General features: G+C 37.4%; 1 protein-coding gene across 3 annotated transcripts in view; it reads right to left on the bottom strand.

Moving 5' to 3' along the window:
• BAAT (bile acid-CoA:amino acid N-acyltransferase) overlaps positions 1 to 12604 on the bottom strand; it is a 31370-nt gene that overhangs the window by 3091 nt on the left and 15675 nt on the right. For all 3 annotated transcript variants that reach the window (XM_017884340.1, XM_017884339.1, XM_017884341.1), the window contains 2 exons: positions 6297 to 6813; positions 3906 to 4108 (listed from right to left, as the gene is read on the bottom strand). In XM_017884340.1, coding sequence (XP_017739829.1) covers positions 3906 to 4108; positions 6297 to 6762 — 669 coding nt within the window. In that variant the 5' untranslated portion in view covers positions 6763 to 6813. The remainder of the gene's footprint in view (positions 1 to 3905; positions 4109 to 6296; positions 6814 to 12604) is intronic.

Raw genomic sequence — 12604 nt, 5'->3', positions numbered from 1 at the left:
TGCGAAAACTGAGAGGCAATGAAGAGCAAGGCATTTAGAGGAACCACAAGTAGATCTTCATTATTTTAATTTACAATATAAGGTGGGAAATAACATAATAAGTCTGGAACAGAAAACACCAACTTTATGGTGCATAGCTTTGAAAGATAGATTAAGCATCTTCAGTTTTTTTCCTAACTAAGGAGGAGAATTAGGACAAATTTTAAAGATGGGCATAATTATCTAAATAAGTACACAGAAGTCAGATCATAGAAGTTTTGTCTAACATGCTAGAAAGCCTGGTCTTTATCCCATAATAAATAGGGAGACTCTTAAGCAAGTGAGTAAAATAGTTGTGTTCTAGGAAGGCCCATTTTACAACTGTGACTTGCATAAATGGAGGCAGAAAAGCCATAGCTTAATGCACTGATATAAGCAGCAAATTATAATGTCCTGAACTAAGGTAACACCAGTAAAAATGAAAAGCAAACCACATGTTCAAGAGTTATTTTTGAGTATTGAGTGTATTGCTCCCAGTTACCAATTTGGTTGAGAATTCTAAGGAGGAGTTAAAGAAAATCGTTCTTTGTGCCACAAAATAAAGCTCTGATTCTCCTTGAGCACTGGCTCCTGGCAAGGACAGAGTCCCAGAGAGAAGCATCACTTTTCTAAAACCTTTGTTGACTTCCTGTATTTATTTTAATTGATCTTCTATATTTTACAGACATTTTATAAACCAATGTTTGGGATATTTTCCCTACTACTTAGAAACACATGAATCAATATACAACTCACGACAAGCTGATGAAAATGTGAGAAATTCTTAGGGTAAGAGGGGAAAAAAATACACAAATGGAATGAGTCATATATACTCTTTAGTTCCTACCCTGTATATTTAAGAGGGGTGGCTTGAATCAATTAAAAGTTCCTTTCAAGCTCTGAAATTCTGTATTTTTTTAATTTTAATTTATTATTTATTTTTATTTTTATTTTTTGAGACTGAGTCTCATTCTGTCATCCAGGCTAGAGTGCAGTGGCGCAATCTCAGCTCACTGCAACCTCCGCCTCTCAGGTTCAAGCAATTCTCCTGCCTCAGCCTCCCAAGCTGGAACTACAGGCGCCCACCACCACACCCGGCAAATTTTTGTATCTTTAGTAGAGATGGGGTTTCTCCATGTTGGCCAGGCTGATCTACTACTATGATATGGGATAGAGTTGGAGTTTATTAAACCTTGTTAATTGCCTGGTTAGGTGATCTGCCCACCTCAGCCTCCCAAAGTGCTGGGATTACAAGCATGAGCCACTGTGCCAGGCCTAATTTTTATTTTTAATTGACAAATGATAATGATACATATCTATGAGGCAAAATGTGATATTTCAGTGCATATATACGTGGTGGAATGAACAAATCAGGCTGATTAACATATCCATTACCTCACAAACTTACCATTTCTTTGTGGTAAGAACATTTAAAATCTAATCTTTTAGCAATTTGGAAGTATACAATACATTATTATTAACTATAATCACCATGCTGTGCAATAGATCACCAGATCTTAGTCTTCTTGTCTAACAGAAACTTTGTACCCTTTGACCTACCTTTCTCCCCCAATCCTATAGCTTAATATAAAAGATAGAGAGTGACGGTTATGGTAAGGAAAGATGGGAACTCAGAATGGATTTGGCCATGGAAGATAAACTAAAAGCAAGTGTAACACGAATGAACAAAAAAGCATGACTCAAATCTGTGCAGGCTTTTTAATATGTTTCTGGCCCTTGTCAAAACAGTAACTCTTGTTACAACTTCTACCACAAAATTTGGGATCAGGAAATTTTGAGTTCTTAGAAGTTACTTAAAATCAATACATAGAGAAATATGACCTGCAAAAAAGATCTCTGTTCTATCATCCTGCAGAAGAGACAATGTGAAGTAGGTTTAATGGAATTTCTCAGAGTCTGGGGGAAAAAAATCTGGTTTCCAGGCCTGGATTAATCATTAACTAGCTATCTATGTGACATTGGCAACGACATGATGAAAAAGTCATGTAGCGAATATAAGGGGAACGAGGCAAAGACAGTGAAAAAAGAGAATCACATAACCTCTCCACTTTTCATCTAAGCCAAGAAGAAGGCTCACAATGGTAATATTGACTGACAGTTCAAGGGCAGTTCCATTATATGCATCAAAAATAGCCATTTCAGCCGGGCGCGGTGGCTCAAGCCTGTAATCCCAGCACTTTGGGAGGCCGAGACGGGCGGATCACGAGGTCAGGAGATCGAGACCATCATCCTGGCTAACACGGTGAAACCCCGTCTCTACTAAAAAATACAAAAAACTAGCCGGGCGAGGTGGCGGGTGCCTGTAGTCCCAGCTACTCGGGAGGCTGAGGCAGGAGAATGGCGTAAACCCGGGAAGCGGAGCTTGCAGCGAGCTGAGATCCGGCCACTGCCCTCCAGCCCGGGCGACAGAGCGAGACTCCGTCTCAAACAAACAAACAAACAAACAAACAAAAAATAGCCATTTAAAATGTTCAATACGTCAGTAGATTGTCAGTAATTGTTGCTTATCTTATTTCTGCAAACCTGATTATATTTTGGTGATCCGTATATAAAAAACCATGTAGTATGGAGATTTAATTTTATTTCAATTCTTACTAAGAAAAATAAGAGGCCAAGGCAGGTGGATTGCTTGAGGTCAGGAGTTAGAGACCAGCCTTCCCAAAATGGCAAAACCCTGTCTCTACTAAAAATACAAAAAGTAGCCAGGTGTGGTGGCGCACACTTAATAGTCCCAGCTACTCAGGAGGCTGAGGTAGGAAAATCGCTTGAACCTGGGAGGTGGAGGTTGCGGTGAGCTGAGATTGTGCCACTGCCTCTAGCCTAGGTGATAGAGCAAGACTGTCAAAAAAAAAAAAAAAAAAAAAAAAAAGGAAAGGAAAGAAAAAATATTGGGAAATTAACAAGATTTAATAAACTCCAACTGTATCCCATATCATAGTAGCAAAGCACATGTTTTAAAATTTTAAAAGGCATATGGATTGGAAAGCACTATAGCGTTACGTATAAGGGCTCACAAGTAACTAAAAATTCAGACTCATTCCTCAAAGAAATACAGATTATCTGTCCAGTTAAGTATAGTGATGAGAAAAATGATAGCTAGTTAATAATTAGAGCTATAAGATAAGGCTGAAGAAGTATGCAGAAGTCAGATCATAGAAAGTTTTGTCTAACATTTGTTCATCTTTGAGTGCTTAGTATTGCCAGGTTCTATGATAAGTATTTTGCATGCATTATCCCCCCCCTTTTTTTTTTTGAGACAGTCTCGCTATGTCACCCAGGCTGGAGTGCAGTGGCAGGAACATGGCTCACTGCAGCCTCAACCTCCCGGGCTCAAGCAATCTTTCCTCCTCAGCTCCTGCTGAGTAGCTGGGACTACAGGTGCCCACTACTACCACATCCAGCTATTTTTTTTAGTATTTATAGAGAAAGAGTTTGGCTATGTTGCCCAGGCTGGTCTTGAACTGTTGGCCTCTATTAATCCTCTCATCTTGGTCTCCCAGAGTGCTAGAATTACAGGCTTGAGCCATAACACCCAGCCAGTCCCTTTTTAAAAAATAACCATAATATCCTATGACTTCTCTTAACTTCCAAGTATGATTCTCAGTGAACTTGAAATTCTATTCATGCCCAGATTATTTATAATTCACATTATTTATTTCTCATCCAGTGTCTTTTGCTCAGAAAGACAAAATACATAGGAAGTTAGCCTGTGCCCATCGTAGTATCAAAAGGCACTGGCTTCTGGCCAAGTGTCAGATCATGCCACTGCACTCCAGTCTGGGTGACAAAGCAAGACCCTGTCTCTTAACAAAAAAAAAACACAAAAAACCCCAGGCATTCAAACCTCCTGAAAAGGCAAAAATTACCTTCGGATGTCTCAGGAGAAAATTGGCAGCCTCCTCAAAATATTCCAAATCTGTTATTTCTGGTTTGGCGGGCAGGTCTTCATAGTTAAAGTAAGCCAAGGCCAAGGAGGCAAAGCCACGACTGGCTAGGAGGCTGGCCCGAAATTCAAGCAGCCCACCCAAACCACCAAACAAATCAATTACCCCTGGGAAGCGACCCTTTCCTGAAAAATAACAAAACAGAATTGTACATGAAGAGAAGGTGTGGAAAAGATAAGAAAAACTTGAAAATACAAAGCAGAAATGCAAATGATAAGATAATAAAAGACAAGATAAAATAAATAAAGATAATAAAAGCATGAGAAGACAAAGCAGAAATGCAAAATTACATTCAAATGTAATTTTGAAATTAACATTTAAATTTTCAAATACAATTCCAACACTTTTAGCCTTCTCCCTGGGGCAGAATTAAGGCCCATTGACTATACAATGGAATACAATATCTAGATGTTTGACTAGGAACTACATTCATTGACACATTTACTGTCTGCAGCCCAGGAAATGGGAATTCATGGTAGTTTCTATACTCTTATTGTAAAGAAAGGCATAGAAATTAGGCTGGGGCTTCTTTACCTAGAAAGAAGTATACAGATAAGTTTTAGGAAATCTGTGGAGATCCTGAAATTACAATATATGCAAAATATGGTGTGTGTGTGTATATATATATATATATATACACACACACATATATATAGATGAATTTTACTTACGAGAGGTTCCACAGATTTAATTTGGTTCTCAAAGAAATATATGGTTCAAAAAAAATTTTTGAAATGATTGTATTAGCTAAAATCCTGACTTAACACTGCTCTGCTACACTCATTTGACTATACAGTGATGAAATCTTACACCTAAGCATATGTCAATGATGAGCCCTTTTATTCAATAACACCATGTTTATTTTCTGCAGGCTGACACATGGGAAAAAGTAGGGACGGTCAGAGTATCATCCTACACTCACTCTGTATAGGCAGCTTTTTTCCAAAATAAAGCAGAGCCCACACACTGAAAGAAACTTATGATGCGCTTATTGGGGATATTCTGTTCTTTTATAAGTGATTTTAACTAAGACAGACTGATCCCATGCATGTTTGAAAGGAGTGGCTTGATTTAAAGGAGTATTGGGAATTTTTTTTAACTTACTATAATTAATTACAATGAATAAAGAAGAAATAAAGTGATGTTGAATATATCTTAGTTTTAAATTATCATTTGCATAAATGAATAAGGATGTTTTTACCATCTGATTGACAAGAATGGGGGAACACTTAAAAGTACTGAGTCTTTTATCTTGGAAGAATGTTACAGTCAAGAAATATTTGTGATCCGACTCAACCTCCTTATAACCTCACACAACTCAGCTCTCTTTTGTTTCCCCTGTAGAAAACACACGTGAAGCAGGAGACCCAGCATGTGCAATGTTCAAGAGGATTCCCAAACAGCACACCCTAAACTAGTACATCATCCCAAGATGGAAGGCCTGTACCAATAAACAGATTTTTAACTGTGGTGGGATAATAGAGGTACAGCAATTTGTGCCATTTAATTCTTGGTCCCTAGCCATAATAAAGTGGTCTACATGCTATTTACTGGGTATTTTAAAAATTCAAATTTATCTGAACAAGTGCATGGGTTATGGTGAATTTGGAAAGGAAAGCTTTTATTGCTTCTTTTCTTCTGAGAAATTAACTTTGCTTTATCTGGCCCCATAATAAACTCTGAGAAATGTACCAACAGATGTTTAAACCACTTATTTATCAGTATTTGGAGATTTCTGTGGGAAACTATGAGTGTTCTGATAAGTTTTATAGCCATTAGGAAGCATGCTATATTATTAGATTCATGGAATAGTCTATAAATATGTAATATTTATGAAGCTAGAGGGCACAAACTTTCTTGCATCCTCTATATTTGCTGCAATCTTTCAGTCCATCTTATCTCCAGCTTGTTGTGGCAACAAGGTAATAACCAATGCCTAAACTGAAACTCAACCTGACAGAGCCTGCACAAGGATCTGGGATATGGTTTCCATTACATCAAGATGAGAGTCTTCATATAGCCAGACTTCAATCCAGAAAAATTTAGCAAATCCAAAGCTATGTAAAGTCCATAATGTAGGGACTCCACAAACTATATGTAGTCACATTCTTAGACAAGCTTCAGAACTGTTGAGATGAAACTTGAGCTGGAGTGGAATATTACCACATTCTTGTTCTGACCCAAGGTTAACATTGATTGTAAGGCAGGAAGCAGTGCTCTAGGTATTATCCATATTCAAGTTAAATTTCTAGAGAGATAATGCATTTAAAGTGGAAAAACAAGAATAACAATAACCAGAGTAGTTCTACTCACCTGGAGGAAGGAAGAGAGCTCCTCGAAGGCGGCCTTCTCGAACCTGAATTCGTGTGACACCAGGTGCCACATACCACCTCTCCAAAGTCAGGCTGGCCTTTGGAGCACTGGCAGCTTTATTGTTCACTATTAACTCTAAGTCATAAAGTTTTAACTGGACCTGGAAAGGCTTATTCATCACATCTTTTTTCAACAGTCTTGTTAATAGCTTTTCAGGTTTCAGAGACCAGAAGAGACCCATGGGGTGGACTCCCATATAATCCCCTCCAAGTGAAGCAGCATGCTTCAGGTCCACCTCACCAAATTCATTGGCCCTATAGTGGGCTTGAGAATAAAACATGTTTCCACTTTCATCTTCCAGTGATGCCTGAAAACTCACCATCTGAAAGGGCGTCAGGCCTGTAGCTTGGATATGCACTGGCTCATCAACAAGTGCACTCACAGGGGTAGCTGTCAACTGGATCATTTTTTTAGTGTGGCACCTGGAATGATTCTTCAGGAATATCTTCAGCAAAACCTCAAAAAATAAAGAAAGAGGAGCAGTAAAATAAAGTAGAGATAAGGGTTGATGAAAGATGAATTGAATCAGCATTCAGGCCACTTAGGAGTCAGTTCTAACCCTCTAGTTCTTTAGAAATTTCCTGATATAATCTTCTAGTACAAGACACCTGAGAGCTTTCAACGAATTTCTAGAAGACAGTAAGCAAGCTGACAAATTTTATAACAATAATGAACCAGTGTTAAAGAAGCAGCAGTCAAAATATGCATGAATGATATCAATACATCTAGGAAGATAACACAACCTGTCATACAGAACCTTTAAAAAAATCAAGTACAACAGAGGATAAAAATGAGATTTAGATTTGAAAACATGGTTATTTATTGAACATCTATATATATGAGACATTTAACTTCACGCTAATCCCTTCCCCAAGTCCTGGAAACAGAATGCCTTGCACCTAAGAGTTTACCTGCAACAGAACATAAAAAAATAGAGGGATCATGGAAGAGGAATACTATACAGCCATGAAAAAATGAAACCATGTCCTTTGCAGCAACATGGATGCAGCTAAAGGCCATTTCCTAAGTGAACTAATGCAGAAACAGATAGCCAAATACCTCATGTTCTCACTTATAAGTGGGAGCTAAACATTGGGTACACATGGGCAATGGGAACATTAGACACTGGGGACTGCAAGAGGACGGAGAGAGGGATCGGGGCAAGGGCTGAAAAACTACCTATTGGGTACTTTACTTAATACCATGGTGACAGGTTCAGTCATACCCCAAACCTCAGCATCATCACACAATATACCTATGTAACAATCCTGCACATATACCCCCTGATTCTAAAATAAAAGTTAAGAAAAAACAACCCAGAAGGATCTTCTCAAAAGAATGAGAATAAAATCTTTGGAAAGAACAAAAGGGGTGGTGTGTGTATTGCTCCCTAGAGAAAAAACATCCATAGCTTTGTACTTAGGATTAAGCTGACAAGCCCTTCAGGTACATAAAAGTCTTGCTGAGCTTTCTGTAACCTTTTAAAAATTAAGAAAAGCCCATCTCCTTTTGATTAGTGTGAAGAAAGCCACAAGAGTTACCACTGTTCTCACTCTAACAAACAAAACTATCTGCATAAGCTACAAAATTAGTTTTTGGTTTGTTGGGTGATTTTTTTTTTTTTTTTGGTCTTTATTTTGTTTTGTTTTAACTCATTAGATTACTGAGAATGCAAAGAATCTACGTGAATTGAACTCCAGCAAGTGACAAGCTGCTCCATAGGAAACAGAAAATTTTCTCTCCTACATGCTGATTTTCAATTATGATAAAGCAGCAAAAAATAAACCCAACAGAAAAAAAATAAGGAGAAATCAACAGAAAATATAATGCACTTTTAACGGATATGTGTGGATTGGTTTGATAAACTAGAATTCCAAGAAACTGTAGCTACAGAGTAAGTCTTTCTCTGTCTGCCAATTTTCTGTAGAGCTTCACCATGTGCTCAGACCGAGATCAGGGGTGCAAGCTGAGAGAAATCTGAGGCATTGCAGACCTTCATGTAAAATAAGGCAGCTGCCTTTCAATGAATGGGGTCAGAGGAGCAGAGTAGAGAGAGATTTCCCCAGACCCAGAGATCCAGGAGCAGGACTGCAAAGCAAAGCAAGCTCCCCAGTGACCCTTATTACAGAAAGATTGTGAATCAGAATCTTTCACAGTTCGAAAGGCTAGCAACATGGCCATAATACACAAAAATCTCTCCAGACATTCAGCAATGCTGAGTCCCAAGACCATTCTGATGAGAAAGGCATAATCCCATACACTCAAAAATATCTGAAGCCAGTTTTGCACTGAATCAAATAAACCTGCAACAAAGCCAAAACCCAGCTCAACTGCACATCAGAATGATTCAGACCCTAATTCTAACATTCTGACAGAGTAAATGTATGCTCTTTGCTGGTGGTAAACATTATTTATTTCAATCATTACTTTTATACATAATATTCAGGATACTTTTTTTTTTTTTGAGACGGAGTCTGGCTCTGTGGCCCAGACTAGAGTGCAGTGGCGCCATCTCGGCTCACTGCAGTCTCCGCCTCCCAGGTTCACGCTATTTTCCTGCCTCAGCCTCCCGAGTAGCTGGGACTACGGGCACCTGCCACCACACCCAGCTAATTTTTTGTATTTTTAGTAGAGACGGGGTTTCACTGTGTTAGCCAGGATGGTTTCAATCTCCTGACCTCGTGATCCACCCACCTTGGCCTCCCAAAGTGCTGGGATTACAGGCGTGAGCCACCGCGCCCGGTAAATACATTTTTATTCCCACATAATATTTATACCTATTTATGATGTACATGTGATATTTTGTTACATGCATAGAATGTGTAATGATCAAGTCAGGGTCTTTAGGGAATTTATTACCTTGAGTATTTATCATTTCTATGTGTTAGGAACATTTAAAGTTCTCCTTTCTACCTGTTTTGAAATACACAATACATTGTGTTAAGTGTAGTCATTCTACTCTGCCTAGCAAACATTTACCCTCAAGTAGACCCCAGTGTCTATTGCTCCCTTCTTTGTGTTCATGAGTTTTCATTATTCAACTCCCACTTGTAAGTGAAAACATGTGGTATTTGGTTTTCTGTTCTTGTGTTAGTTTGCTAAGTATTATAGCCCCCACCTTCATCCATGTTCCCACAAAAGACATGATCTCATTCTTTTTTATGGCTGCATAGTATTCCATGGTATATATGTACCACATTTTCTTTATCTGGCTGTCATTAATGGGCATTAGGTAGATTCCATGTCTTTGAATTGTGAAAAGCTATTGTGAATAGTGCTGCAATGAACATTCACATGCATGTGTCTTTATGGTAGAATGATTTATTTATTCCTTCGGATACCCAGTAATGGGATTGCTGGTTCGAATGATAGTTCTGCTTTTAGCTCTTGAGGAGTCATTATAATGCTTTCCACAATGGTTGAACTAATTTACAATCCCATCAACAGTGTGTAAGTGTTTCCTTTTGCCCACCACATTGCCAGCATCTATTATTTTTTGACTTTTAATGATTGCCATTCTGACTGGTATGAGATGGTATTTCATTGTGGAAACCAGTAACATTTTATTTGTTAAAAGTTAACAGCTTCAGAATAGATCTAAACGCAACTTTTCCAAAAAATAGCAAAAAGTACAGTGTAAAGCATCTCCTCATTAAATGCAAACTTTCATTTTGTGATGCACTGCAACAAAGTTTTGCATATACCTTGATGCAAAGAAAATTTTAAGTTGCATCCTGTTTAAAAAAACACAAACAAAACTTTTACGAACTGAACAAGGATGACTACAACCATGAAAAAAATTTCAGAGAAAGAAAATTTTCCTCCAAGAAAGCATATTGCTTTGTTTATATACAACATGTACACAAGAGTCTTAATTGTACCAAAGGCAATATTTTATACTTAAATTACAGATCCATGAAGGGAAATAGTTTAATATACCAAAGATAATTTGTTATTTGATGCCCTTAATTTCAATATTTGGGGATATTTTTAAGGTTTTCTCAAAAAAATGGCATTAATAATAGCTCTGTACAATTATATTCAAGGGAATAGGAAAATGAAAACACCCTTATATCATATTTCACAAACTGTTCAAAAGACAGCAAATTCTTGCTCAGCTGCTTTTCCTTGCTGTAAAATAAGCTACCGGTAATTCTAAACCAATCTAGAATGCATTGTTTCTGGACTAAATATAAGCAAGCATACTTACAAAAATGCTTTGCAGTGAGTACTTGGCCTATTTGTCCCCGTAGCCATAAAAAAATAATGTGATCATGTCTTTTGCAGGAACAGGGATGAGTATCAAATAGCTAAGGAAAGACTAGAATTTATTTTTAAATTCTGTGACTTCCAAAAATCCCTTATCACTAGAAGTACTGGCAAAATATCAGATATTAAGGATCAGACTTAATTCTTTGATATAAGCGTGAAATTGTTACTGATAGCTTTCCAGGGCTAGCAGAAACCATTAAGTATCCCAAGAAGTGACAACAATTAAGTCTAGTATACAATGCAAGGCAGGCTGAATGATAACGATGTTTTGTTTTACAGGAAAAGTCAACATTAGTAATATACTCTAGAGAAACTATCACCTACTTGGATGTTTTTAACATTATAGCAACTCAAATGTCAAGCTTCAAAATGACCAGACTTGTAACTTATAGCTGGAACATTTTGCTGAATTTGTCGTTATACTATAATTTATAGTGTACAACATCTGAGGACTCAGCACTATCTTGGCAAACAGTTACTCCTCCCGCCCTTCAGAGGTCTGGGGGGTAGGGGTGGAGCCCTTTTCTCCCCATCATTACTGAACTTTATACCATACAAGAAATCAGTGAATGGTAAACAACAAGGTACAATGTAATTCTATTACATATTTTGCATCTGTTATTTGTGACATATACAAGTATATTTTGGTTTTGGCGCTGTAAATTAATTTAGCAAGCTTCAAAGCTCATAAATTTTAACTTTTCAAATGAGAAGTAACTTTTCAAATAAAGTTTAGGACTTTATGGCTATTAATTTTACTACCAAAATGTCCGAGGGACTCAATTCATTTAATAATTATAATTCTTCTAAATACCGTTTGAAGAATTATTTGTGGACACTAGACTCAAGTGCACTAAATCCAAACAGTACACGTATGACCTAAGTTTTGAAGTTTTTCATCTCAGTTACCGTCTTTCAACTTGCTACTTCCTCTCATGTTTTCATTTACTAAATACAAACTGTCAGATTTTTAAACTGAATCCTCTCCTCCAAGGCCCTATCAGATAACTTTGTAAATACGGATTTTCAGCCTTCAAGCACCAACATTTTAATCTGAGACTAATGCCTAGAGCCACAGTTCTTGTTATAAGTTCAGCACTAAAAATTCATAATTCTGTGGCATTAGCCTAAAACGTACCTGAAAAATGAACCAAGTTTCATACATTTCCATAAATCTTAAAACTCCAAACTAGAATTCCAATATTTTAAAAAATCTCTCTAATGAAGACAAGGCAACTGTATTTATTACATCCACACTATTAAAGGATAAATGACAGCAACAAAGGGACCTACTCATATCTCAGAAGACCAAGATTTGTCATGATAAAGTCTAAAAAAATTGGCAAAGGCAATGAGGTCCTAAATACCACTATCATAAAAATAATCAATTTCTATCTTTCTATCTTCCTTCTGCTACAAGAGGAACCGAAGAAGTCAAATAGATAATTGTTCTATCTGAGCCAACAATGAAATCTTTAAGAACAGGTATATTCCCTGTTATTCTCTCAGGGCATTATATTATACCTGTTTTATTTTTTAAAAAAATCTTCAAAATAAAATGAGTTGGCCTTGTGAATATTTTGAAGCAGAGTTTCTTGAATTTCTATGATGAACTCTTCAAGCAATTCAATTTTTCAGAGTCATCACTCAAAAGTCCCTTTGATATGGGATCAATCCTGTGATTACTGATATGGTTTGGCTGTGTCCCCAACCAAGTCTCAACCTTGAATTGTAATAATCCCCACATGTTAAGGGCAGGGCCAGGTGGAAATAATTGAATCATGGGCGTGGTTCCCTCCATACTGTTCTCATGGTAGTGAATAAGTCTCACAAGATCTGATGGTTTTATAAATGGGAGTTCCCCTGCACAAGCTCTCCACCATGTAAGCCACCATGTAAGACATGCCTTTGCTTCTCCTTTGTCTTCTGCCATGATTTTGAGGCCTCTCCAGTCATGTGAAACTTTGAGTCCATTA

The sequence above is a fragment of the Rhinopithecus bieti genome, unplaced genomic scaffold (genome assembly GCF_001698545.2).
Source record: "Rhinopithecus bieti isolate Rb0 unplaced genomic scaffold, ASM169854v2 scaffold_12088, whole genome shotgun sequence".
Taxonomy (NCBI): domain Eukaryota; kingdom Metazoa; phylum Chordata; class Mammalia; order Primates; family Cercopithecidae; genus Rhinopithecus; species Rhinopithecus bieti.
The sequence above is the reverse complement of the archived record's forward strand: the minus strand, read 5'-3'. Positions and strand labels throughout refer to the sequence as shown.